This window comes from Pleurodeles waltl, chromosome 9 (assembly GCF_031143425.1).
Source record: "Pleurodeles waltl isolate 20211129_DDA chromosome 9, aPleWal1.hap1.20221129, whole genome shotgun sequence".
Taxonomy (NCBI): Eukaryota; Metazoa; Chordata; class Amphibia; order Caudata; family Salamandridae; genus Pleurodeles; species Pleurodeles waltl.
Window position 1 is genome coordinate 535047228 of NC_090448.1, and position 23964 is coordinate 535071191.

At 46.7% G+C, this 23964-nt stretch overlaps 1 protein-coding gene across 1 annotated transcript in view; it reads left to right on the forward strand.

Moving 5' to 3' along the window:
• AP5M1 (adaptor related protein complex 5 subunit mu 1) overlaps positions 1-19318 on the forward strand; it is a 132104-nt gene extending 112786 nt beyond the window's left edge. Inside the window, exon 8 of the mRNA XM_069207441.1 lies at positions 19168-19318. Within this exon, the coding sequence (XP_069063542.1) occupies positions 19168-19250 (83 nt within the window). The 3' untranslated portion in view covers positions 19251-19318. The remainder of the gene's footprint in view (positions 1-19167) is intronic.
• The last annotated feature ends 4646 nt before the right edge of the window (positions 19319-23964 follow it).

Sequence of the window (23964 nt, forward strand, 5' to 3'; positions counted from 1 at the left end):
AATCAGGACCACATAATCCGGCCCCATTGCTGGTGAGACAGATCTCTGTAAATGCAGTGTGTGTTTGAGCCTTCCCTGCCCTCTGACATTGACGCTAAGGCTGGAACCATTTACCCAGCCACACAGCAAGATCAAGCACCACTGCCTGATATATATAACCTAGTGGCAGTCGCTACTAGGTAGCTATAGTTAGGACCATGTCTCCATAGAAAAAGCGTTTTTTGACTTTCCTATATCTATGACACCTTTTGATGAATCTTGACATCATTTTTTTTTTCAAAGAGTGCCAGTGAGTCTTGTTTCGCAGAGAAAGTTTCAGGGTGATCCGTCAGGCAGGGGCCGGGAAAAAGGAAGGGTAAAAAAAGTTGTGTTTCCCATGTTAATTCCTATAGGACCTTTAAACATGACTACAGCCCGAACCACTGGATGGAATTACACCAAATTTGGCAGAAAGTTAGCTTTCGGTACACAGATTAGACTTCCACTTATTTGGTGTAAATCCGTTCATTCATTTTTGAGATATTAAAGGAAAAATAAATTTGAATATCCAGGGACGTGCATCATTTGCAGTGTATTCACAAATAATGACGAGCTCATGCAGGGCAATGCATAGTTCTGATTGGCTGTCCACACTTCACCCAGGAAGTGTTGGCAGCCATCTTGGGGCTCGGCTTCAGCTGAGTCCTGCAAAAAAAAAAAAGACATGGGGCAGAGTAAAGTCAACCTGACCTCTTAGCTCTCTTGCTGGGGTCCCAGAGAGACACTTCCCCCCCCCCCCACCCCCCCCCCCCCCTCCCAAAAACCCAGGACCAAAAAACACTTTAAAAAAAATATGGTCACGATTCGCGGCGAATCGGTGGAGCTGGCAAATAAAATTCAGGCTCCTGGGCTTCTCTATTCTGAAGCTCCTGGGTGGGCCAAATCCTGGGGGCATTGCTAGTTTAATGTGGAAGGGATGCCCCCGCAGCCCCTTGGACAGCCACCTCCCCAAGACTATAATAAAAGAGTGAAGGGGGTTTGTTGCAAACAAAGTCCACTTTCTGCAAGTGAGAGCTGTTACCTAAGGGCACGAGTTACAGTTACTTGAAATAACTCGAACTAGATCAGGTGAATTTCTACGGTTTTGTACGTTTAAAATGTGAGTCAAACTATATATACGTTAATCCAACCACTGCCGCACACTGCCTTCGGGTGTGCACGGCGGGGTTGCCTGCAAGGCCTGGCCTGTAGCCAGACCCTTCCTAACCACCGAAGCCCACGCTTTGAACGACCTTTGGCCATGCGCCCTGGGAGTTGGCTACGGCCTGCCTCTTTGGGTGTGAAAATAGATGAGAGGATGTATCTGGGTGTGAGAGTGCCTACAAGAGTGTCTTTCTGGGTGGGAGAGTGGAGTGGATGTATGTGGTTTGGAGTGGAATTATGTGGGATGAATTGGAATTGTTAGTTGTGGAATTGTGTGGTGTGTAATGTATTTGTGTAGTGGAATTACGTAACATGGTGAAGAGATACGGGGGCGAGCTGCATAGACTAGATAGAAAAGGAGTTAGAGAAGGATAGGTAGTTTGTGCACAAAGTGGTTAATGAACTCTAGATAAAGGAGCAGAAAGAGTGTGTAAGAAAGTGAGAAAGAAAGGGAAAGCAGGCCACAGATGCATAAAGAGGGAGCGCCTGCATATGCATAATAGAGCCTAAGAAGAGGGGAGAGCATGGGTTTGAGGATGGAAATGTTGAAAAGGCATGTGTAAGAAACTGTGCTTGAAGACCTGAAGCGATTTAATATGAGAGTGGTTGGAAGAGTGCATGAGAGAGTGAGAGAGGTGTGTGAGAGAGAGGGACCAGTAAGAGGGGCAGCCAGAGGGTGGGAGGGGGGAGATTGACTTTTGCACAGGACAAGGTGGTAGAGGAAGGTAATGTGTGAGCAGGCAGCATATAGAGGAGACGGAGCGTGAAGGAGGTATGAGAGGGGCTAGTTGAATTGCAAGATGAGGGGGTAGTGGCAGTGAGAGATGGGAGGGGCAGTGGGCATGTGGGGTTGTTTCACTACTTTTAACCAATAGAGGTGTAGACTGGGTACAGGTTCCAGGAACAGGGAGAGACCAATAAGAGTGGAGGAGGAGTTCAGAGTTCAGTAGCAGCAAACATCACAAAGTTTAAGGAGGTCAAGGGTCCGGTTGATAGCAAGGCCAATAGGCTTCCACCTTTCAGAAGTTGATCTAAATATTACGTTGGGTAATAGCAACACTAATTATTCGCAGGAATTGAAACGTCGAAAAAAGCGGCAAGAAGTGTCATAAACAAGCATAGTTCACTTCAACCACACCAGTTATACAAACCCTAAAATTCCACCCTACTTTTACATATCTCGCCCTCTCCTTACACAAGCCCCAGATGCTCACTTGTCATGCCGTAGAATTTCTCTGTTTTGAGCAGCATCGAAAGGCTCCAAATACCCCATTGCACTGCTAGATCACTTGATGCTGCCGGGGCAACTTACTGCAGCATCGTAAGACGAAGGAAGCACAAGGAAACTGCTGAACGGACCTCACTTCCAGCCCGCCTCCTAAGTGCACTCCTGCCAAAGTAATTCTGACGTTTGGCGTCTAGCCAATAAGATGCGTATCGTGTTCCTCGACTATATGGCTGTTTTTGATGCCTGCTGCCAACACGTAATTTGAAAATATGCGTCTATATTTTTATAACTGTTTATTTGAATAATTTTTTCTGGTTTAGTGACAGCATGTTGTATCCAAAAAAAGTGTTGTAAATCACAAAACGCGGATTAATGCATATGAGACATTTTTAATATGATTGTCTAAATCCTATTCAAAATTATTTAAATGTAAGCATTTTTCCTGTTTTAGTGTTTTTCGAAAGCAAGAATATTGGCGATTTGAATATGGCTGTTTTATTAGCAGACCACACAGTAAGGTGTGTTCTCCAAACAAGTAACAAACATTGTGCAGCCGGGACAAATGTATTCCGAACTAGTATGGCTATGAATGACAGGCGTGGCTAATCCAGCATTCTATTGTAAACACTAAAACCAGTGCGTGCCAACTCGGTGAGTGCTAGGAGAGCAAAATAACTGAGGATGTCGACGTTCTTAAAGCTCAATGAAGCCTAAAAAAGGTGCACCTTAGCCATCTTTTTAATTGGATCCAGTCCAGGTGGGAGGAGGTGGTGGTGTTGGGGGATGGCACAGGTTGATTAAGTGAACTGCAGTGAGCGCAGAAGCCTACCAAAAATAAGTAACTGGTGCTCATATGAAGCGCTCTAGTACTTTCAGGTGGAGTTTGGCCTATATAAAAACTGCAACAATAGAAAACAAGAAAAAAAAATGCTAAAGAGGGAGCAGCGGGAGGGTGAAGGAATAGTACCTCAGTTGCATCGGGAGCAGCGGGCGAACACTTATTAAATTTAATCACCCTGTCCTTATCCACTGCTCCACTGTCAGCACAGGAAGTGACGTTTTGGCTGAATTAGCCAATTAGGGATGCTGGAATGAAGTGTGATGCTGCAACACACAAATGGTAAGCATTGGAGGGCTCCAAGTCTTGTCTGTATACAACATGGTTTCGCAAGCGAGATACATGTGTTAGCGCATGCATTCACAGGCTCAACCGTTAAAAGAACCAACAAATCCGAAAGGCTGGGGGCCAATGTCATACCGGTTGGCTTTGCTGATGCTTGTTTCCATTATGCGGTTAGGAAAGAAGGGTTATCTCTTTGATAGTGGTTGAAGCTTCACAGTTTGAGATAATAGCTGCATGGGAACTCTGTAGCAGTAGCCCCCTCCCTCTGCCCCTGAATCCCACCTCTGTACTCGAGGCGCATATATAAGTGGATGTTATCTTCAGCTGTCTTCAGAGGAATCTGGACCTCTTATCAGACCTGTTGTAATAATCTCTACTTAAATCTCCTCTGTGGAGGGCCGAGTCGGTAGAGAAGGGGGTGACTGGTCCCCACTGTGAGGTGGGTTCACAGGGGAGGTGGGGAAGCCCAGGCTGATGTCAGAAGTGACAAGAGCGTGTGTGTCTGAATTTCCCCAGGAGCAGGCCACTATTGATGTAGCTTGGCAGAAGCTGGCATGCCCACTCTTAGGAGCTGAGGCTCGGCCACTCTCCTCTGAACATCTGCCCGCTGGCTGTTCCATGTGTTCGATGGGCAATAGCATATTAACCAGCCACTACCACTGACATTAGGGCAAACAGTGACACCCCCATATTCTTATTGCATTTCAATCTATCCTTATTTCTCTACATGACCATCACATCCTCCAGACTGCCATCAGCCAAGGTTGCACAGGAATGACTTGCAGCCCTGAGGAGAATGAAGCATGTTCCCTGAGATTCTCCAGTGATTTCTGTTGACATGCGAAATCTCCAGTTAGCAGTGAGGTGAAACGGAACAGGGAGAGATTTCTTTAACTTCCCCCCGATATGAATTGAGAAAACATGGGAATATATACCGTTTAGTGGAAAGGGGATGCATTTGACAACAAAGAGAAGTGAAAAGTACGTTTATGTTGGTGACATAAGCCTGATGTTTTTGTTCGAAGTAGTAGTATGTTGGAATCCTAGGGGTTGGAGATAAGCGTAATTGTGCACCACCAAATAAAAAGCAATTAAACTAATTAATACTTTAAACAAACCCTTATACAAACATAGAATAACAAAATAAAACAAATGTGTGTACGAGTAAATAAATGTTTAAATGTATAGAAATTGAAGGATAAGTAATCAGATGCATAAATGAGTTGAATACAGAGATAAAACAGTGCAAGAAGAAAAAAACAAGGAAAAAACACTAAAGAGTGAGCAGGGATTGGAGGAAGAAATTGTACCTCCATTACGTTGGGAGCAGCGAACGAGCACTGGTTAAGTTTACTGAAGCTGTGCTTGGCCAGTACTCCACTGCAAGCACCGAAAGTGACGTTTTGGCTGTATTAGCCATTTAGGGACACTGGAATGAAGAGTGATGCTGCAGCACACAAATGGTAATAATGGGAGGGCTCCAAGCCCTTTTTCTGTATGCAACATGGCCTCATAAGCGAGACACATGGGCTAGCGAAAGCATTCAAAAACCCAACCCTAATAAGAGGGAGGGTGCATGCAGCCCCCCCTCAGCAGGCCAATGTTGGCCCCTAGACCCCATCCCCCAGGGCCCAGCCATAGAAATAAACTGGGAGGGGGGCACGTATCCCCTCTGTTGGTCTGATTTCAGCCTCAGGGACCCAATCCCCCAGGTCCAAGTTCTAGTTTTTAAAACAAGGGAGGGGGCACCGAGCCCCACTCCGTTGTCCCATTTCAGCCTCGAGTATCCCATTCCCCTTGAACACAGCCGTCGAAATAAACCAGGAGGGTGGCATGCAGCACCACTCTTGGTGTGCCCAGGGGGACCCCATCCCCCAGAGCATGTCTGTAGTTAAGGAGGGGGACACGCACCCCCTGTCCCTGGGCCAAATTCGGCCCCCGGGCCCGGCCGTAATAAGAAAAGGAAGCCATTAATGGCCCTGGAGACCCCATCCCCCAGGGCCAGTTTCTGCCCACCCCCAGAATGTGATTTCCCTGCTTTGCACTGGTGTGGGCAGGGAAACCTGTGTTTGCTCTCGTTTGGCAAGAGCAATTTCAAATCTCACGCCAAGCGACAGCAAACACTAACTGCTCTTGCAGCTGGCAGCAGCTTTAGAAATGCTCCCACAGCTGGGAGCGGACTTCAGATCTGTTTCGCAGCCTGTAGTGTTGAACCAATCTGAATATTGCTCCGTCCTGCAGGGAGCAGCATTTTTAGCTACATCTGTAATGGGAAGCAATGCCAGCTCACACTGCATGTGCAGAGCTGCTGAGGCCGCAGGTCTCCCCCTGTCGACCCCATCAAGGATATGGTGGGGGCCCTGGGTGGGCAGTAGGGCACACATGATTTATTGGCTGGGCCCTAGGGGATGGGTCCCCATGGCCAAAACTGGCCCAGGAGGGGGGACACGTGTCCCCCATAATTGTAATGGTGGGACCCTTGGGATGGGGTGGCAGGGGCCAAAAACAGATTGGGAAGTGGGGCCAAGTACCCCCTGCCCTAAAAAAAAAAATGCACGGGCCCTGGGGGATGGAGTCCCCAGGGCCAGAATTGGTCCAGGGAGGGGTACATGTGTCCTCCTCACCCTCAAAATGTGCTAGACCCCGGGTATGGCGACCCCGGGAACAAATTCGACCCAGGGAGAGTGGCCCCATGTTCCCTCCCCCTAAAAAAAATAATAATAATTTACTGGGCCCTGGGGGCTGAGGTCCCCAGGGCCAAAAGTGTCTCAGAGAGAGGGGTCTGCAGGTTGACTGCCTTTGGGCAGCTGCTCTACTGTGCCTGGCCAGAGGCCAGGCCCTGCAGCCAATCCCGTGCTGCACATGGTCAGAGGCCATCCACAGCACGGCGTTGGATTTATGCAGGGGGTTGGCTGCAGTTACCTTAAGGCACAAGTTATAGTTACTTGAGATAAGTGTAACCATAACTGCAGAATTTCTATGGTTTTGTGTGTGTGTAGAATCTGAACCTAATTAATGTCCCTGTAACCTTTTATTTTTTTGTGAATTTCTAAGGTTTTTTTTAGTTTTATTTCCTAACTACAACGTCCCTGTAACCTTTACTTTTTTCAGTGAATTTCTACGTTTTTTAATGTTATTTCCTAACTAGAACGTCCATGTAACCCTTGGTTTCTTCAGTGAATTTTTAGGTATTTTTTAACGTGAAGTATTATTTAGGTACTATGCACTAATCAATCCTCTCTCTATATATATATATATATATATATATATATATATATATATATATATATATATATATATATATACACACACACACACATATATTCACTGAAAAAAACAAACATCAACATAATTTGATAGTTAGGCAAGGATATCTGATAGAGACTTCTAGCTGCAGCTTCCTTACCTTAGAATTCCCTGGCGTCAGCTTCGAATCTGGAATTTTTTCTCAGCAGTACCCTGCGCGCGCTGTCGGGTGGCGTCGTTCGGATCTGCGTGCGTCGACCGTCTCCGTGTGCATCGCCAGCGTTGTTGGAGCCGTCTATGACATCACGGTTGTCTACATAGACGCCGTCTCAATGCGCGTACGTCAGTTCTTTTCCTTCCGCGCCGGTTAAAACGCAGTTCTGGAAAGAGCTACCCTTCTTCGACGGTTTGTCAAGGCTTTTTTGACTGTTTGAAGTCATGTCTTTGAGAAAGACAGGGTTCAAGCCGTGTGGTGTGTGCCATCGCACCATGTCGGTGATGGATCAGCACCTTGTTTGTCTTTGGTGCCTGGAAAAGGACCACGATTCCACCTCGTGCTCCGACTGTCAGGCCATGGCTCCGAAGGTCTTCTTGCGGCCCTGCATTCATCCTCGGTCGGCGCAACTACGCGGAGGTCACGGTCCCGCAGTAGGAGGAGGTTGCGGCACCGCTCCCGGAGCCCCAAGTTCTTTTCCTCGCATTCAAGGTCATCTGAAGGTAAGAGGCACAAGAAGAAGTCCAAGCGGACTTCATCTTTGCCATGCCCGTCGGCAGATGAGGCGTCTGTGGAACGTCGACGTTCCAAGCGCGGTTCTGCGGAGCCGTCGCCAGAGCCGACTCTGCGTCTTCCCCCCCTTTCCGTGGACCAGATCGACCCCCGCTCAGATAAAATAATTTTACGAGGCCATGCGTTTCGTTTTTGAGCGGGCTGCATCCGTGGAGGGGTCTTGGGGCACTGTGGGTTCAGCAGGGGCCCCTTCGCATTCGACGCAGGCGGCTTCACCTCGGCACCGTTGGGGACCCCAGGATCCGATATCGGATCCGGACCGGCGCCGGTCTCACTCAATCGACCTCCTTCGGCGCCGGTTCCGAAGTCGATGATTTTGCCACCGGCACCCACCGGTGGTAGTCCCATCCTTATTCCGGATGATCCGGAGCGACGTCGTACGACGTCAACTCTGACTTCGACAGAGCTGGTTTGGCCCAGATCATTGTCTGAGCATTATTTAGATCAGCCAGACGCAGGAGAGGAATAGGAGGGATCTGAGGACCCTTTAGAATGTGGTTTGCAAGAGGACTGGTATGAGGATCTAGGGGAGGCCAGTGGACTGGACACGTCTCCAGATACTGGTATGCTCTCTCCTTCTAATATGGCTACGGAGGAGGGTGCTTCATTTGCTATGATGGTGCGTAGGGCAGCTGAGGTCTTGGACCTAGATTTGCCTACGGTGCCAGTAAGGCCGAATATCCTGAAAGAAGTGCTTCAACGGGGGGTGACAACATCAGAGCCGATGTTGCCCTTCAATGAGGCTCTATCAGACGTCCTTCTGGGCACATGGTCCAAACCCAGCACAGGGGCTCCTGTGAATAGGACGGTCGGCCGCACAATAGACCCGCTCCAAGCGACCCTACTTTCCTCACTCAGCACCCCACTCCTGAGAGCTTGATTGTCCAAGCCTCTACTTTCTGTGGTGCCCTCCCTTCCGCTCCCCCGGATAGGGAATCCAAGAGGCTGGACCAACTTGGTAAGAAGATGTTTTCTTCCACCAGTCTGGCATTGAGGTCCGTAAACACCTCTTGCCTATTGTGCCATTATTCCCATTCTTTATGGGATACGGTGGCACAAGTGCTCCCCCAGGTCCCGGAGGGCGTACGGGACACTCTCACCCAGGCTGTCAAGGATGGTAGAGATGCAGCCATGTTTACGATCAGATGTGGTTTGGACGCGACCGACTCGCTGGGCAGAGCGATTTCCTTATCAGTGGCCCTACGTCGCCATGCCTGGCTGCGTTCAACTGGTTTCTCAGGGTATGTCCAGTCCAGCTTGATGGACATGCCCTTTGATGGCTCTCGCCTTTTTAGCAAAAAGGCAGACTCCGCGCTTGAGAGGTTCAAGGATTTCGAGCTATGGCCAGATCCTTGGGTCTTTCAGCGCCAGCACGACAGCAGTCTGTCTTTCGGCCCTTTTGAGGCTTCGGAAGGGCTGTGGTACCACGCCAGTCACAGTTTAGCCACCGTCCTCAGGCTTCACAACATCCCGGGAGAGGACGTGGTCGTGGTACCATCAGACCCATAGGGTCTGGCCAGAGGTCAGCCACCACACAACCCCCCTCCACTGCGCCCAAGCCCTCCTAGTGTGGTTCTGCAGGATCACGTCCGTCCAGTTGGAGGGAGGATTCATTTTCATCTCCTTCACTGGCTTTCCATCACAATGGACAAGTGGGTCCTGCAGATCATACGGAAGGGCTACTCCCTTCCATTCCAGTCTTTCCCTCCCTCTATCCCTCTGACAAAGGAATGGCGATGGAGGACCATCTGGTTTTGCTCCGCGAGGAAGTTACGGCTCTCTTGGCCAAGGGAGCCATAGAAAGAGTCCAGATATCAGAAATAGGCAGTGGTTGTTATTCCCGCTACTTTCTGATTCCCAAAAAGTACAAAGGCCTTTGCCCTATCTTGGATTTAAGGAACGTCAGTCTCTCAAGAAGGAGAAATTCAAAATGCTCACTCTTGCTCAGATTTTGTCTGCCCTAGACCAAGGAGACTGGATGGTAGCGTTGGATTTGCAGGATGCGTATTTCCACATTCTATCTTGCCGGCCCACAGGCGTTACCTGCGGTTCAAGATGGGCCACGAGCACTTTCAGTTTACCATGCTTCCTTTCGGTTTCACCAGTGCCCCTCGGGTGTTCACAAAGGTGATGGCGTTGGTGGCAGCTCATCTGCGCAGGTCAGGGATTTCAGTCTTCCCCTACCTAGAGGATTGGCTGCTGAAGGCTTCTACGCCCCAGGCTTTCGTCACCCACCTCCAGACGACGGCGGACCTCCTGCATTCGCTGGGGTTCACTATAAATGTGCCGAAGTCACACCTGACTCCCTCTCAGAAGCTCACTTTCATCGGAGCTGATCTGGACACAGTGCAGTATCGGGCTTATTCTCCCGAACAGCACGTCCAGGATATTCAGGTTATGATACCGATGTTTCGGCCTCTATCCTGGATTTCAGTGAGACAGACTCTGAGGCTGTTGGGACTCATTGCTTCCTGCATCCCATGCCAGATGGCGCATGAGGCCTCTGCAGTGGGACCTGAAGTTCCAATGGGCACAGCATCAGGGGAATCTTACGGACGTGGTTCAGATCTCGGAGGGGACTGCAAAGGATCTGCAGTGGTGGTTAGTGTACTGCGATTGGGTCAAAGGCAGACTCCTCTCCCATCTCCAACAGATCTCACAGTAGTGACAGAAGCGTCACTTCTGGGATGGGGTGGCCATCTGGGAGAGGCGGAGATCAGAGGTCACTGGTCTCCGGCGGAATCTGGGCTCCACATCAACTTGCTGGAGCTTTGGGCGATCCGACTAGCATTAAAAGCATTTCTTCCTGGTGTGAAAGGGAAGGTGTGCAGGTGTTCACGGACAACACTACCGCAATGTGGTACTGCAACAAGCGGGGCGTGTGGGGTTATGGACCCTTTGTCAAGAGGCTTTACGTCTCTGGACATGGCTGGAACACCAGGGCATGACCCTGATGGTTCAACACCTGGCAGGTTCTCTGAACGCCAGGGCGGACGAGCTCAGCCGAAAATGCTTAGAGGATCACAAATGGTTTCTCCATCTGGAGGTGGTGCAAGGAGTCTTTCAGCAGTGGGGAGAGCCTTGGTTAGATCTGTTCGCCTCCGTAGAGAAAGCGCAGTCAGCAGTTTTGCACATTGGAGTTTCCAAGGGGGCTATCGCTAGGCAATGCTTTTCGTCGCGAGTGGAGTTCAGGCCTCCTGTACGCCTTTCCGCCTATACCACTTCTGCCCAGAGTTCTCAAGAAAATCAAGAACGACCGGGCCCAGGTAATTCTAGTGGATCCTGATTGGGCACAGAGAGTTTGGTATCCAGAGCTTCTCAAAATGAGCATCGGTCCTCCAATCAGGCTGCCTCTTCGGGAGGATTTTCTGTCACAGCAGCAGGGAAAGGTTCTCCACCCGAACCTGTCAACTCTGCACCTTCATGCGTGGAGATTGAGAGGCGACAGTTGATGGTTTATGACCTCCCTCCAGAGGTGCGTGATGTCATTCTGGCAGCCAGGGGTCCCTCTACTAAGTTGATCTGCGCCTGCCGTTGGAAACGTTTTGTTTCATATTGTACAGAGAGGTCTATTGATCCTCTTTCTTCTTCTTTGTCTAATATACTTTTGTTTGTATTGTCTCTCACCCAGCAGGGTTCCTCCTTAGGGACTCTCAAGGGCTATCTTGCAGCCTTATCGGCCTTTCTTCAGTTGCCCGATCAACCATCTTTGTTTAAATCACCTATAGTACAGAGATTTTTTAAAGGGCTTGTGCATTTGTTCCCCCCTGTGCCTTTCGTTATGCCCCAGTGGGGACCTTAATCTGGGTCTTACCTTCCTTATGTGTGCTCCCTTCGAGCCCTTACATAACTGTCCTCTTCGGCTGCTCACTATTAAGACAGCCTTTTTGGTGGCAATCACATCTGCCAGAAGAGTGAGTGAGCTACAGGCTTTGTCATCAAAACCACCGTATCTCACAATCTTTCCTGAAAAAGTGGTTCTCAGAATTCGTGCCTCTTTCCTCCCCAAGGTAGTGACCCCTTTCCATCTGGGTTAAAGTGTCACCTTGCCCACCTTCTTTGCACCACCGCATTCCTCTAAGCAAGAGGAGCGTCTCCATCGGCTGGACCCAAAAAGAGCGTTATCGTTCTATCTTGACCGCACTAAAGAGTTCGGGGTGGACGACCAACTCTTTGTGGGGTACGTTGGTGCAAAGCAGTACAGAAACTATCAATTTCTCGCTGGGTCGTTCTCTGTATAAAGATCTGCTATGCTTTGGCAAAGAAGCAGCCTCCTGAGGGCTTGAGAGCTCATTCTACTAGGGGGAAGGATGCTAGCACTGCATTAGCACATGGGGTACCTGTGGTGGACATCTGTCAGGCTGCAATGTGGGCTTCCTTGCATACATTTGCAAAACAGTACTGCCTGGATAGCCAGGTGAGAAGAGAGGGGCATTTTGCCCGTTCTGTTTTGCACGACTTCCTGATATAAAAATCTCCTTCAGACCCACCGCCAGGGTTTATAGCTTGGGTATCTATTCTAAGGTAAGGAAGCTGCAGCTAGAAGTCTCTATCAGATGAACAAGTTACTTACCTTCGGTAACAAGGTATCTGGTAGAGACTCTATCTAGCTGCAGATTCCTTACACCCACCCAAGCCTCCCCGCTCTTTGGATATTTTTTATACAGATATATATATGTATATATATGATTTTGGCATTTTTGCCTTTCTTAAAGGCATGTAAGAATGTTTACTTCAAACAGTCAAATAAAGAGGTAAAATCCATAACTGTTGGTTCTTCCATGACTCTGCGCTTCTGGTGTAGAAAGTTGTGGGAAAAGAACTGACGTACGCACGTCGAGACGGGGTCTATATAGACAACCGTGACATCATAGATGGCTCCAACGACGCACGCGGAGCTGGTCGACGAACGCGGATCCGAACAACGCCGCCCGACGGTGCGCACAGGGTACTGCTCAGAAAAAATTCCGGATTCGAAGCTGAGGCCAGGGAATTCTAAGGTAAGGAATCTGCAGCTAGATAGTCTCTCCCAGATACCTCCTTACCGAAGGTAAGTAACTTGTTCTTCAATGACAATGTAACATTTTAAATGTACAAAACCACTGAAATTCACGAGTTATAATTATCTCATTTAACTGTAACTTGTGTCCTAAGGTAACTATAACTTCCCCCCTCCACCAGCCATGCACAGTTTTGTCATCAATTATGTTATTTCATAATGTTGTGATTTTATCAATGATGTTATAGAACATGCTATGAGTGACGTAATATGCGGGATAATTAGCAGTGCATGGCGAGGGTACGAGTTATAGTTAACTTTGGGCAATATGGAACTTTCACCCAGAGAGATGGTGTCCTCAGGGGCCCATTGAGGCATGCCTCCCTCCCATTACTCGTGGAATTTGGCCCCAGGGGATGGGTTGATTTGTCAAACAGCGCCAAAGTTATTTTTGTTTTTTATATAAGCAAGCCAAAAAAATGCTTTTCCTATGGAAATGTGGTCCTAACTATAACTGCCCAGTGGCGACTTTACTTTCGCTTATACATACCTTGCATTGTAAAGGTATTGCTTGGGAAAAACTGTGGTAAAAGATGTATCTCTGTCCATCTAATTTACTGACCACGCTCCAACACCATGATGGGGCTGTTTTCTGCTAGGATAATACGTTCAATGTGATATCTTACCTCGTTTAGTAACACACATAAAATGCCTTCTAGACTCACTGTCTTCTATGAAAGTGTCAGAAAACTCTCACAGTCACTCATTCAGTCACTCATTAACTGTAAAACCATTCTGTGGAACCATGAGAGCTGGTTCCTCCAGTGCACCAGAACATGCTGATGATGGGTAATATAGGTGCTAGGGGAATGTGATATCTGCTTGCTCTTCCATCACACCCAGAACCGCTGCTGCTGTGGCAGTTTGTTTCTAGGACACTATGGAAGCTAAGTGCTCTTTCTACACAGTAACATACCAATCTCCATGCCTCTTTAGGGTACACTCTCTGATTCACAGTGTGAAAGCTGCCCATCTTAGTCACAGTACCATCCTATTCTGCAAAACTAGATGCCAAGCTCAACATTACATGACTGTCTTACACTAATGTCAACTGTGGCAATTTATAGATTCATTATCTACAGGTTAAATGACCATGAAGTCATATGTATCTGTCTGGTTACCTTTCCAGACCCAAAAGTCTCTTTCATTCCAGTGGATAAGAGAACAAATGATTTAGCTTTCTTACGTTTAGATTTTTTAACATGTGAGGCTGGGCAGCAGACTGTTAAGTATATCTCTGATTTTTTCGGGCTATGCAAATATATCTGAGAAACAGTTGTGAAATCAGAACTCCATTATCAAGTTTAATACTTTTCTTACTATATTGATTAAGACTCACCATAACCTCTTTTTTGCAAATTGGCTAGCTCTGTTTTTTTTTTTGTATTTACATATGCAATAAAAATAATATTTTAAAAAATATCTCTTGGAAATGTTTTTTTAAGAAACCAATATTTTTTGACCTCTTACCCAGAGTTTGACTCCATGGAAAGAAAAAGCCCCTTCGTTTTACAGGAGGATGAGTCTGCACGTGAAGGAGTTTTCATTTTCCTAAATATTAGATGTAAATCTACACATTTGACATTTAAGTTTAAATTGGGGACCATAATGTTTATGCATTACGGTCAAACCTTGCTTAACGTTGCAGTTCACTGATCTTACTACTAAATTTAAAAGCAGATGTATTGTACTTCCCTGATTTTCTTAGGTATAATTAGTTAATGTTGTCCTGTAATACTGTATGTATGCCTTTTTTTTTTTTTCTTTTTTTTTTTTAAATTCAAAAAAAAAAAAGCTGACATGCTTCTATTGAGTTTTAGGGACCTTCTTCCTCAAGGAAAATTGAGCGCTAAAAAGGATTTGAGATATAGGGCCTGATTACGAACTTGGAAGATGGGGTACTCTGTCACAAACATGACGGATATCCCGTCCGCTGTATTACAAGTTCCATTATATCCTATGGAATTTTTAAAACAGCGGGCAGGATATCTGTCACGTTTGTGACGGAGAATGCCATGTGCCAAGGTGGTAATCATGCCCATTGTTTGTATCTGATAGAGACTTCTAGTTGCAGATTCCTTACCTTACAATTTTCCCAGGCATCAAACTGGATCTGGAAGATTTTTCATGAGCAGTATCCCCGCAAGCTGGTAGATGGCATTGTTCTGCTCTGCATACTTCATTGGCTTTGTCTGCACCTGAAGTGACATCTGCCGCACCCATATAGGCGCCATACTAGGCGCACTGACATCTTTTCTTTCCGTGCCATCCAGCGCTGATCCATGAAAGAGCTACCACATCAGTCAATTTTTGACTAAACTTTTGGGAAGTTTTGTTGAGTCTTTTTTGAGGTTCTCCTCCTGGTGAGGCAGTGACATCATCAAAGAAGGTTGGCATCAAGCCCTGTGGCACCTGTCACTTACTGATGTCGTTGACAGGCCCCCACCTTGTATGCCTTTGATGCCTTGAGCGTGACCACGACCCCAAGTCGTCTTCCGACTGCAGTGCCATGAACCTAAATACCTTGAGGGAGCGTTCCTTCAAGCTCGTGGCGGCTCGGCATGCGGTGTGTGACGTTCGAGGTCCCAGTCGAGAGAAAGTTCCCGGGTGCAGTTCAAGATCCTAATCGCACTCCAAGTCATCGGGCCGCTCGGGTCAGTCCCACCATAAGAAGAAAAAGAAAGTCGAACAGATCTTCAACTTCACCTCTTCCGTTGGCGGATGAGACAAGTGAACATCAAGCATCAAGGTCTAGCTCCACATTTGAGCCTGCACCTTGGTTGGGTCCTTGCCTTCCCAAATATCTGGGAGCCAGAGCTACCTCCGCCCAATTAAAAGAATTGTATGAGGTCATGGGCCTTAGTTTTGGGTGTACTGACTCCGCCTGTGCGTCTTCGGGCCTTGAGGAGTCGGCAGGGGCCCATTCTGGTTCTGCGTCAGCGGCTTCGGCCTTGGCTCCAGTCAAGCCTGGGGATCCTTTTATGGATCCAGGCCAACGCCACTTGTACCACCTGGACCAGTCCCATTGCTGATGCGCCCACCATCGTTGCCGCCCCCATCCTGATCCCCAACGCCAATACGGAGTCAAAGGGATGTCAAAGTCGTTTCCAGCACCATCTGGCGCTATACCTTCCAGATTGGAGCATGAGCCCTATTCTTATAGGCTAGGACTCGGGGATGAGTGGGAGGGGTCACTAGGTCCTAAAGAATACCAGCCCTTGATAGACCCCCAACATGGACTGGTGTGAGGAACTAGGTATCCAGATACTGGTATGCTTTCTTCTCTTACCATGGCTATGGAGAAGTGAGTAACATTTGCAATGGTGGTGCGGAGTACAACTGAGGTCCTTGACCTTCAGTTGCCCTTGGTGGCAGTCAAGACTAATGTCTTGATTGAGGTGCTGCAACTGGGGAGTCTGTGTCTCAGAACCACTACTCCCGTTCAATTAAGCCCTTACTGATGTCCTTCTGTGGGCATGGTCCATACCCAGCACAGGGGCCCCTTTGAATAGGACGATTGCCTGTCACCACCACCCCACTCCAGGGGACCCAAACTTCCTCACCCAACACTGTACCCCAGGGAGCTCGATAGTCCAAACTTCTACATCGCACATAAATCCTGGTGCATTCCCTACTGCATCCCTGGACTGGGAATTCAAGAGATTGGGCACTTTGGGGAAGATGTTTTCTTCCATCAGCCTGGCATTGCGGTCCATGAACACCGCGTGCCTTTTGGGCCTCTACTCCCACACGCTGTGTGACACAGTTGTGCAGGTACTGCCAAGGGTCCCAGAGGAAGACCGGCCGTATTCTCCCAAAGTGTCCCTGCCCTCATCATTATGGGAATACAGGTGGCAGCATGATACAAGCCCCATTGGCAGTCCATAACATTGGAGAGGTGGGTTTTGCAGGTCGTCCAAAGGAGCTACTCCCGCCCCTTTGCGTCCACCTCTCCCCCATGCCCCCATCTTATGACGGGCTAACAGAGGATCCTCTGTCACTTCTATGCCAGGAAGTCACAGCTGTCTTGTCCAAGGGAGCCACAGAGTGTGTGCTGCCGCTAGAAGTGGGTCGTGGTTGCTATTGCCGCTACTTTCTGGTGCCAAAGAAGGACAGAGACCTTCTTCCTGTCCTAGACCTATGGGCCCTCCACTACTTCCTCAAAAAGGAGAAGTTCAAAATGCTCACCTTGGCTCAGGTTCTGCCTGCCCTGGATCTAGGAGACTGGATGGTAGCATTGGACTTGCAGGACACATATTTCCACATTCCCTACCTGCCTGCACACAGGCAATACCTTTGGTTCATGGTAAGCCATGAGGACTTTCAGTTTACCGTGTCCCCTCTGGCCTTACCAGCAGCACTTGGGTGTTCACCAAGGTGATGGCGTTCGTCACAGCTCATTTGCAGAGATCACAGGTGCTAGTCTTCCCCTATCTCGATGACTGGTTGTTGAAGATGGGCTCACTCCAGGTTGTTGTCTCTAACCTTGCAGAAGTCACACCTGACTCCCTCTCAGGCGCTCCCTTTCATCTGAGTTGTTCTGGATTCAGTGAGGTTTTGGGCATATCCTCTCAAACAGCGACTCCAGGATATTCAGGCTATAATACCGAAGTTTCAGCCTCTGTCCTGGATTTCGGTGAGACAGACTCTGAGGCTGTTAGGGCTCATGGCCTCTTGTATCCTGCTAGTGATGCATGCCTGCTGGAAAAGCCGACTCTGAAGTAGAATCTGAAGTTCCAAAGGGCGCAGCATCAGGGGAATCTCTCAGACATGGTTTAGGTCTCTGAGGGAATTGCAAAAGATCTACAGTAGTGGATAACAAACCGTGATTTGGTCAGCAGAGGACACCATCCACATCCAGACGCATCACTCCTGGGAAGGTGCAGCCATTAGGGGGAGGTGGAGATCAGAGGACTCTGGTCTTCAGCAGAATCGGAACTCAACATCAACTTGTTACAGCTCCCAGTTATCCAACTGGTATCGAAAGCCTCTCTACCCTCCATCATGAGAAGTCTAGTGCAGGTGTTCATGGAAAATACCACCACCATGTGGTACTGCAACAAACTATCCGGGGTGGACCTTTGGTGAAGAGGTCTTGCATCTCTACACATGGCTGGATCCTCAGGATATATCACTGGTGGTTCCAACCCCCAGCTGGCTCTGTGAAAGCCAGGGTGGATGACCTCAGCCAAAGATGCATAGCAGATCACGAATGACGTCTCCACGCGGTGGTAGCGTAAGGTCTATTTCAGCAGTGGAGAGAGCCTTGGTTAGATCTTTTCGCCTCCTCAGTTTTGCGCATGGAGTTTCCAAGCCACCTCTCACGCTGAGACGCTTTTTGTCTCAAGCGGAGCACCAACCTCCTGCACGTCTTTCCGCTTATACCACTCCTGCCCAGAGTTCTCAAGAAAATCAAGAATGATGGGGCCCAAGTCATCCTTGTGGCCGCATACTGACCGCAGTCTTGTATCTCAAGCTTCTGAGCATGCCCATCAATCCTCCAATCAGGCTGCCCCTTTGGGAGGATCTTCTGTTGCAGCAGCAGGGGATGGTTCTCCACGCGAACTGGTCCAATCTCCAACTTCTTGCTGGAGATTGAGTGGCAGCAGTTGACACCTTTCAAGATCCCTCCCCGAAGTCTGTGATCTCATCTCATCAGCCATGTCCCCCTCCACCAAAATGGTATACGCCTGCTGTTGGAAAAAATGTGTGGCATGGTGTGGAGGAAAACAAATTGAGCCCCTCTTTTCAGAGTTCTCCTTTTCATACTTTCTCTTTCCCAGCAGGGCTCTTCTGCGTTAGGCACTCTAAAAGGCTACCTCTCTGCTATCTCTTCTTTTCTGTGGTTGCCTGGCTAGTTACCCCTCTTCAGGTCCCCTATTGTAAATAGGTTTCTCAAATATCTTGTACACCTCCTCCCGCTTCCACATTTATCATGCCTCGGTGGGACCTTAATCTTGTGCTTGATGTGTGCTCCTTCCGATCCTATCCATAATTGTCTCCTCAGTCTCCTTACAATCAAAACAGCCTTCCTTGTGACCATTGCATCTGTTTGAAGAGTGATTGAGCTTCAGGCCTTGTCATCCAAGCCTCCTTACCTTACTATCTATCCTGACAAACTGGTGCTTTGAACAGAAGCCTCTTTCCTTCCGAAAGTGGTTGCTCCATTTTACATAGGTCAACCATCACCCTACCTACTTTTTACGCTCCTCCACATCCCTCTAAAGAAGAGGACCGAGTCCACTGTCTGGACCCAAAATTAATGTTGGCATTTTACCGTGATTGAACAAAAGAGTTCCAGGTGGACAACCAGCTCTTCGTGGGGTATGTTGAAGCAAAAAAAAGACAGGCCATGTAGAAGCGGTGTTACAAAAGGTAAGTAACTTGTTCTTTAACGCATGTGTATAAAAGCCTGAACAGTCCCAATTCATGGTCTGAAGTGTGGTAAATTGTAGCATTGTTCTAGGTTAGTGCAAATTCTAGATTTGTCATAAGGTTTTAGATATTTTAAATCTTTTTGTCTTTTTTTTTTTTTTTTACAGCCCGTGAGTTGATCTCTTCGGATTACTACATATGGAATTCCAAAGCTCCTGCCCCTCTAGTATGCAGATCCTTGTTCCTGTAACACATTTGGCATTGAAAACTAAAGTGAATTAAAATTATTTAAAGTATAAAGTAGTGTTTCTTAATTTACATAAGTATTTGCAGATACAGCCCACCGCCTTCATCTCAGCCACCTTTATTCTCCTGCATTTCTGTGTGTGCCGATTGTCTTTAAAAAGTTCAACCAGCACATTTTCATGTGCACATTTTTGTACTATTTTGCCACCACTCATGTTTCAATGAGTGTGCTATTGGCTTTTCGTTAATTTACTGATGATACTTGTAAGAGCTTACCATGGTTGACCCTTCACCAGCTGAATTGCAACTTTCCAAAGAAGAAAACTAGCAGGAATCCAGTGCCTTCAGTAATGGTACTTATTTGCACTATTTAGGGTTAATAACCAGGTTTGCACAGGTGAGTAGTTGAAGCTATGCACTACCTTCAAAGAGTGCTGTAATCCTAACCATGGGCGGAATTGTGCTTCATTCAAAGAGCTCCATCCTTTGATCTGACTCTTCTCTATATTTCTGCAGTCTAAATGAGCCCTGGTAGCCTGATTCACATAGTGTCGTTAATATAGAAATTGAGAGGACTTTTGACCTTCAGATTATGAAAGATATTCTCTATAGACTTTCTATATCCTTGAGGTCAACAGAGTAAAAGAATCATATGCTTCATAAATCACTGAAGTTTAATGCTTTGTCCTGTGGCTGCTAGAAAATAAAATGTAAGTAGAAATAGGGCACTAAGAGTTGTGGCTTGACTGTTAGTATTGAAACGTGTAATTAGTTTGCTTTGGTTTCTTTCTCTGCCTGTGAAAATTGGACACATTCTTTCAATGTGTTTTAGCTTCAGATGGGTTCTTTTTCTTTTTTTTTGGTACCAGTTTATTTTTAATTAAATACCTCATGAATGCCTAGATCTACTACAGCTGCAAAGACAATATCTCTCCAAATACATCTCCCTGCGTTTCCGTTTTTGTCCCTGTTTTTCACCTCCAAAACTAATAAGACCCACTAATTTCCTACTCATGTAACTTTTACTTGCAGCTTCAACGTACATCCTAAGAATTGTCCTACCCAAACAATACCAGGTCCCAGCTCTTTAACTCTTTCCATTGTCCCTTAGTTAGAGGGCCCCATGGAGCTTCTTGGAGTTGGCTTTTGCTGTTGTGCCAGGCGAGCTGCCTTCAATATTTCTTCTGCTCTCATTGTGATGGAAAGGTGACAGATGAGAGAATTTTGATCAGGGCATTCCATCCCCTAATAGGGCATATCCAGACACATCCTTTTGCTTCTTTAAGATGATGAAGGGTGGTCCTCTTTTATCCCATTCTCAAAGTCAAAGCAGGCTTTATCCGGTTTACAACCATAAAAGATAGAAAAAGTATGCCAAAATAACACTGAATCAGCACCAGAGGAGGCCTTTGTGACAACAAAAGAGTAAACTGCGATTTGATGGCTCCTAATTGGTGAATCAAGGGGGGCAGTTCAGACTGTAAAAGCTCTTTAAATTTGATAAAAAACTCCCCTCCATGAAACGCTCACTATTTAAAACACTCGACCAGTGGCCATGCGTGGCATCCTCCATAACAGAATGTGACCAATTGGAAAAAAGGCGAGGGGTCATAGAATGATGAGTTTGTGCGTTAGCCTCTAACAAGTTAACAGGGCTGCCCCACTTTATCCTCTTACTTTTCACTGCCGTTGTGGGGCTATCACAAATGGCTTGGGCTGAGCTTTTGTTTGTAATGTGACCATGTCAGGGGGATTTGCAACGGCACAAGAAGTTGACACCGGCCAAAGTGAGGGTGCTAAGTCTGCGATGGGAGGTATACCTGCACAAGAATTCAAAGAAAGCCTACTTTCCATGAGCGCAATGTCCATGATAATGACCCCCCACGTCCACTTTCAGCATCCTGTCAATGGAAGAATATTTAACAGAAAAAATAGGAGCTATTGAGGCACCAGTGATATTCTTCCCCATCTGTCTCTAATAGGCTCCTACCATGAACGATATAACAGATCAAAAGTCACTCCCAGGTTTCGCCCAGAACTCTAAGAACCTTCAATACCAATTAAACTGAATACCTTCCAAAAGGCAGGCTAAAGATAAGGGGCCCAGCTCATCCAACAGGTGCAGACGGGCCCGCTCTTGGCCCAGGCACACTCCCAGGTGCATCCCGCTATGCAGGTCAGCAGTGGGCTTTTAAAGTAGAATACCCCACCCACCCCCCCTCCTCCTGGGCTCACACTGGGATTGTGTAGTTTGTAGTCCACCAAAGCAGTCTCCAGACAACAGTGGCAACTTCCCATAGGTCAGCAGTAGGCTTTTAAAGTAGAATGCCTGTCTTCCTGGGCTAGCACTGGGATTGTGGAGGTTGAAGGCCCCTAAGGCAATTTCCAAACAACAGTGGCAACTTCCCTCGCCCAAGGGTCAGCAGCAGGCTTTTGAAGTAGAATAGCCCCTCGTCCCCATTCTCATTCTACCTACCTCTTTCATGCTGTGGTCTGTTGAATCCAAAACATCACCTAGTTGGAGCAACTACCTGATGTTTCTTCCTTATGATGGTATGTACTCACTGCCCAAATAATCGGACTGAATCCTCTGGCATACGAACTTAAATTCCACCTTTCTTCAATACATTTCTTTAGGTTTTATCCTTGTGTGGTAAATGATTAATTAAAGGTTATATTCATGAAACCTTTTCCTGGTCATCTCAGAAGAAGACAATTTCTCTACATACCTGTACAGTATTTATTTTTCAGACAAGTACTTTATGGAAGAACAACAATGTGGATGCTAGCTAGTATTGTGGTTCTGAAAGAAATCGCTATGTTCTGCCAGTTCCTGAATCCTACTCATCTTAAACCATGAACTGTAGTGGAAATGACTGTTTCCATCCTTTTTCTCATAAGTATTTAAGATGGGAATGTGGAATGGTTACCCTTTTCCCAGAACAGAAAAAGGGAGAGTGCTTTCTCGGGCTTGCGGCTACTGTTTATTCTTGTACTCACTTTCTGGAAATTAGCAAACAATTGTCCAGATAAATAAGTGAATGGGTAGGAATTGAGAAAAACGCCTGGATTTGAATTGATATATTTTGATGTATCGTATTCCCCTGTATTAGCTTTTCAAAGCTATACTGGGTTCAGTGTAAGGTACTTTAACTCAATTTTATAGGATAGTCAGAATCTTTTCTGCAGTTTTATTGCCTGGTCTGTTAATCCTGAATGCTCAGATGGGGCTATTAATGTGAAATCCCTTGTCCTCTCCACTTTTTTAAAGCCTTACCTCAAATAACGGTACTTCGCAACAAGTCTAAATGCTTATTTCGGTAGGCATGTGTCAAGAGGTCTGCATCACTTCCTACCAGGGATCGCATTACTTTTTGTCTTTATTCATGCATATTAAGGAGCTTTCTCAGGGGCTCCACTTCCACACAAGGGTAACTGCGACCCAAAATTCAAATCCTCTCCAAACATGGGGAAAATGTAAGGGAAGGGGTTTCTCTGCGTTGTATTGAAAACAATAATGTAAAATTACACACTGGGAAAAGAGAAGCCCAGGGAATATGTAACATGACATTTCCAACTCTACGCCTGGAAACCTGCTTCTGGAGCACCTTTTTTTGAATGTTTGTGAATTCCAAAAAACTAGTACGCACTTTATAGGAGTAAGGTTGCAGATTTAAGGCTTGTTTAATGTAGTGCTTGCAGAGAAATTGTCAGATTTTTTTTTTCATTTTCGGAGTTCAATGGAACCCTAAAATAAAATTCTTCTCCTGCAGAGCTGAGCTCCTACTAGAAATTAAGGAGGGCAAAAAAGGTGCCTAGATACTCTATGGTATATTTTAATGATTCCTATCCAACTGATAAATGCAATCATAAATAAGCTAGAGCAGATCTCCAACACACACTAATATCCATCCTCCTTTACAGGCCAAGCCAGGAAATGTGAGCTAAAACTGGATGTAGCAAAATGGTGATGTTGTCCTCATCTACATGTTCAAAGCCTTTGCTGTCTAGGTCCCTGTTAAGAAATTCGGTCTCTAGTTGGAAGAGGTTTACACCCTTGTCCAAGTAGGGACCACAATCCCAGTCAGGGTAAGTCACTACACAACCTAAATTATCCTGTGCTCACCCTCTGTTAGCTTGGCACAGAGCAGGCAGACTCAACTTAAAAGGCAATGTGTAAAGTATTTGTGCTATATTTCATACAGTAACACAGTGAAAACACCACATGAAGTACTCCACACCACTTTAGGTAAATAGATAATATGTATCTGAATAAAATAAAAACAAAACAACAAAATTCCAAATGCACAAGTCAAGATATTATGTTTTAAAGATTTAAATTGGTTTCAATCGTTAAGAATCAGTGGTGGTATCCTTTTAACACACAGTACCTGGAATGTGTCAAAAATAAGAATGCAAAGAGGTCGCAGAGGAAGGAATGTGTTGAAAAGTAAGGTGATAAGTCATACTTTCTGGCACGGTAAAGACAATGTGTCATTTCTTTCCACGCTGCAAGGCGAAGCATCGATTTTCAGGAGTGCAGCCTTGGTTCCTCGTGGGAATGTGGAATGATGCCCAGGGACGAAGCGATGAAAATCCAGAATGCGCTGGTAGGAAGGAGTAGGCGCTCTGTCGATCCGGGAGACAATGCAGCGATTTGCCAGCTGTGTGGCAGGCACTGCATCAATTTCTGCAGATGTTGCGTCAATGCAGTAGGC